The 4,372-nt window shown below is 48.1% G+C and overlaps 2 protein-coding genes across 3 annotated transcripts in view; one reads left to right on the forward strand and one right to left on the reverse strand.

Moving 5' to 3' along the window:
* Nucleotides 1-201, forward strand: part of LOC125030669 — a 1,694-nt gene extending 1,493 nt beyond the window's left edge. The window contains exon 2 of the mRNA XM_047620862.1: nt 1-201. This exon is cut by the window's left edge and continues 1,262 nt beyond it. The gene's annotated coding sequence lies outside the window, so the exon portion shown is untranslated.
* The window catches only part of LOC125030667 (putative uncharacterized protein DDB_G0287457), a 15,855-nt gene extending 11,640 nt beyond the window's left edge, over nt 1-4,215 (reverse strand). For both annotated transcript variants that reach the window (XM_047620861.1, XM_047620860.1), the window contains exon 1: nt 1,610-4,215. In XM_047620861.1, coding sequence (XP_047476817.1) covers nt 1,610-1,849 — 240 coding nt within the window. In that variant the 5' untranslated portion in view covers nt 1,850-4,215. The remainder of the gene's footprint in view (nt 1-1,609) is intronic.
* Nucleotides 4,216-4,372: the final 157 nt, after the last annotated feature.

Here is a 4,372-nt window from a genome sequence, read left to right on the forward strand (position 1 = left end):
AGGAAGGGCGCTCACCACACACCAAGGTTCTCGGGGGAAGCACCAGAGGGAGGGGGGGGGGGGTCACTACAACCCGCACTGTAGCCTGAAGAAGGGGAGGGAGGAGGAGGACGGGGCTGTCCGTGTCACCCCGAGGGACAGCGACGCGAGAGCAGCAGATCAGCCTATTTGCGAATTTTCCTATCAGTCTATGGAAGGGGCGAACGGAGGAGAGCCAGGAGGGAGAGGGGGAGAGGGGGAGAGGGGGAGAGGGGGAGAGGGGGAGAGGGGGTAGAGGGGGAGAGGGGGAGAGGGGGAGAGGGGGAGAGGGGGAGAGGGGGAGAGAGGGAGAGGGGGAGAGGGGGAGAGAGGGAGAGAGGGAGAGAGGGAGAGAGGGAGAGAGGGAGAGAGGGAGAGAGGGAGAGAGGGAGAGAGGGAGAGAGGGAGAGAGGGAGAGGGGGAGAGGGGGAGAGGATAAGGGAAGACGAGAGGAGGACAGGAGGAAAGGCCGAGAAGGAGGAGGGGCACGTCTAACATCGCGCGGCGTGTTGTGGTCGCTCATCGTACGTTATGCACACTACGTAGTTACGTTCTTAATATTACACACACAGACATACCTTATGCTTTTACATTATTTACACGCTAACTTAAACTAGAATAACACCTCCAGTAACGGACTGAAACGAGACTTCTAAGAGTAGGCAAACACTTACACTTACACTCACCAACACACCAATGATTCATCCTTAATACTTACAAAACACATTCGCCGCTTCTACCAACACACGCAAGAGGAAGCGGGAGGGACAGGGAGAGAGAAGAGAGGAGAGAAGCATCTACCACCAAAATACTTCTTAATGGTCACGTTTCTCCAACGCTACAGGAAGGAAGGCAAAGCGTGCAGGGACAGTACAAGCAAAAGCAACACAGGCAAAGTGAATCACGCGGTGCTGAACATCTGAGAGGTCTCGGCCGCGGGTTGCAGGCGCCTCGACGGGAGGCCGGCAGGGAGTTGCGAGTGGACGTGTGTCGCGTCCCTGTACATGTATGTTGTTTATCTGTTTTATATATATACACACACATACACACACACACACACACATATATATATATGTGTGTGTGTATACCTACATATATAAATATATATATATATATATATATATATATATATATATATGTGTGTGTGTGTGTGTGTGTGTGTGTGTGTGTGTGTGTGTGTGTGTGTGTGTGTGTGTGTGTGTGTGTGTGTGTGTGAGTGTGCATGCGCGCATGTGTTTCCTGCCATCTCGCCGACCCCGCCGAGCGCCATCCCCGAGCGACCGTCTCCCTTGGAGCAAAAGCCAAACTGTGACGGGCCTTCATCCTGAGGCCGCGTCGTGCCCAGGGGCATCCCACTCGCTAGTGCACCGCGCAGGACGGGCGAGGGCCATGCACGGACAGGCAGATGGAAGTAGCGTCATGCAGGGCGGAGTAGTCTCCAGGGAGCAGCTCAGTCATGCATTCTAGAGGTCCCTGCAGCGCCTGAGAGGAAGCCATGCAGTGCCGCCCACGCGTCGCAGAGGGCCTAGTCATGCAGTGAGGGCGTCCTCCGGCAGAAGGAGCGGCGCCCGCGGTGAGCGAGGAGCAGGACCTTGAGGAACTTGTCTTCGTCGTGGTCGTCGTCCCACATGCCGAGCCTGGCGGGCGCCGTCTGCGAGGGGAAGCGCCCCCCCGGCTGGATGCGCACCGCCTTGCTGCCGCTGTTGCTGTTGTTGTTGTAGCTGTTGCTCAAGTCGGTGTTGTTGTTGTACTGGTTGTTGGCAGTGTCAGACTGAGTCAGCGTGCCGGTGGGTCCTGCAAGTTGCAAGATGAGGCAACATGCGCCGAACATACCAGGAAGAGAGAAGAAGTGTCCACATGACCCACGTATACATACAGTCGTCTACACGCCATGTGCACAGCCATGATCATGGAGTCATGTACACAGAGTCGTGTGCACGAGGGAGTCATCTACGATTCACGTGCAAGCTGGCACGAGCACAGACTCAGCTGCATGTTACTATGAATACAAAGTCATGTACACGATGCCACATACACAACAATTTACGTATATGGAGCCACGTACACAGAACAGCGTGCAAATCTGCATGTATAGAGCTGTGCCCATCTTTAGGCATAGAGCAAAGGCAGCCATGGAGCGAAGGGAGTTCAACTCGTCCCTGGCTCACACTGGCTACATTTCCTCTACCCTAGTGTCCCATTCCATCATTATTGTCTCTGATATTTCCTCTCACATGGAGACGCGCGACAGTGAGACGAGACAGGACTGGAAAGTGGGAGACGCAAGCTCAAGGGCAATCTAGGGTTGAGCCAAGGGACAGAGCATTCACTTAAGAGACAGTTCTTGCTTTCGGAGCAGAAGTTCTAGGTTTACATAGTTCATGCTGGAACAGTAAAGTCCTAACGAGGAGGTGTTCAAGTACGGAGGAGACTACTGGGATGTGGTGGAGATAATGTCGTGATCAAGAGACACTTAGTGAGGTATTATCAGTTACTACATAACCCTAAAGGGTTCCCATGATACAACCCACTTCTCAAGGAAAGGTTCCTGGAACATGAAACATAGGGTATTGGAGGTAGATAAGCAAGGGTAGTTTAGGATACAGGATGGCCCATGGTGGAGGATAAATCCAGGCGACGTTGCCTGAACTACCTGTAGGACATGGAGGGCTTGTCAAGGATGTCACATTGGTCATAAAAGCAGATAAAGCTTGTGACGGGAGAAGGAACCGTAACAGATCGGGCTAGGCGGAGTATTATAGAATAGGGCTTGCACGAAGAACCTCTCAACAGGAAACAGGGTTACCTACAGAGGCTAAGATGTAAATCTTATTGGAGCTCTTAAACGCATACCTGGCAAAGGGGGGTCTATTACAAGGCGGTGTGGTGGGCCAAGGAAACAGGTCAGACTAACAGCAGGGTTGTAATGAAAAATGCAATAGTATCTTGCAGGGGAGAAGGGCAAAACAACGGCATGGGAGTTTAACAGGGAGAAATTCTATAACTTGGTGTGTGCGTGAACATTGAAACAGGGTCAAGGTTCAAGTCAGAAGAGACAATGGTCAAATAAAACTCTCAAGATTGTCTGCAGTTCCTGGTATCTACTGAGACATGAATTGCCTCACACTTCTATAAGCACAGAAGATGAGAATATTACTGGAAAAAATCACACTTTTTCTCAATGACGAGGAAACAAAATTAAATATAACAAATGACAAACGAAGATGAAGCAACATGACAGCCATGACAATGAAATCACTAACAAAGACAAACATGCCTGTGTGATTGGAATTTATCTATCTGTCATCCTGAAATTCCTGTGTTCACTTTTAGTATCCAATTCCTTTTTCTGGCATGTCTGAGTTCCAAGTGTCACAGCGATTGCGTTACAATGGTCCAAATCGAGAGAGGGTTACACTATTACAAAGAGTATGTCGGTGTTCAAGCTGGTGGTACCTTTGTGTCACACTTGAAGAAGTAACGAATGATACGGTTATGACTTATGACTATTGGCATTTATGCTGGTGACTTATATGTGGTGCTACGAAGGACTCAAAAGCTGAAATACACAAGCAAAGGATGTAACTTATAGGATGAAACTTATCAGATGTTACTTAGACTATGTAAGCAGAAAGGGGACAAGAAAGTGATATAAAGTAACGTTATCTTCCAGTGGCAATACATGAAGCGCTAAATAAAGGTTTAATAAGGAAAGAAAAGATAAATGAAGATACCGAACTGTGGTAACTCCACCTGGTGGACCATATCCCAATGTTACAGAATCTGAAGGAACTCTCAAGTGTCAGCTGCCTTAAATTAAGTGAACTGCAACCATATGAGTAACCCATCATTAGTCTAAATTTTCAAGGGAGTAAATGTTCAGAAGTGGCCTGTGTTTACGAGGTGATTAAGGAATGTCTATTTGATACTGAAAAAAAAAAATCAAGGAATGTCTATTTGATACTGAGGAAAATACAGGAAACAACTTTGCTTTAAAGAACCTGCAAGATTTCAAATAAGGCCTAGAATATTACAGAATCAAGTTTATGCACAGCATTTTGAACGCCTAAGCAAATTCATTCATAAATTACTATAAAAGTTTTTAAAGTATTCCTAACTTTGACCCCTTCACCTACGACCTATACCAAAGTCACATTTTATGCTTACAAAGAATCCTCACCTCTGAGTCTTATTCACCATCCAAGCAATGGCGTTATCAGGGTATAAAAGGTAGGGCACTTGCTCTGGGTGCCACTTGAAAGGGCTACCACTCAGGTCTATTCATTAACCCGTTTATCGCCTAAAGGTCCCTGTAATCTTTTAACTCAAAGATTAACGAAAGTGACTGGTATTT

The sequence above is a fragment of the Penaeus chinensis genome, chromosome 11 (genome assembly GCF_019202785.1).
Source record: "Penaeus chinensis breed Huanghai No. 1 chromosome 11, ASM1920278v2, whole genome shotgun sequence".
NCBI classification, from domain to species: domain Eukaryota; kingdom Metazoa; phylum Arthropoda; class Malacostraca; order Decapoda; family Penaeidae; genus Penaeus; species Penaeus chinensis.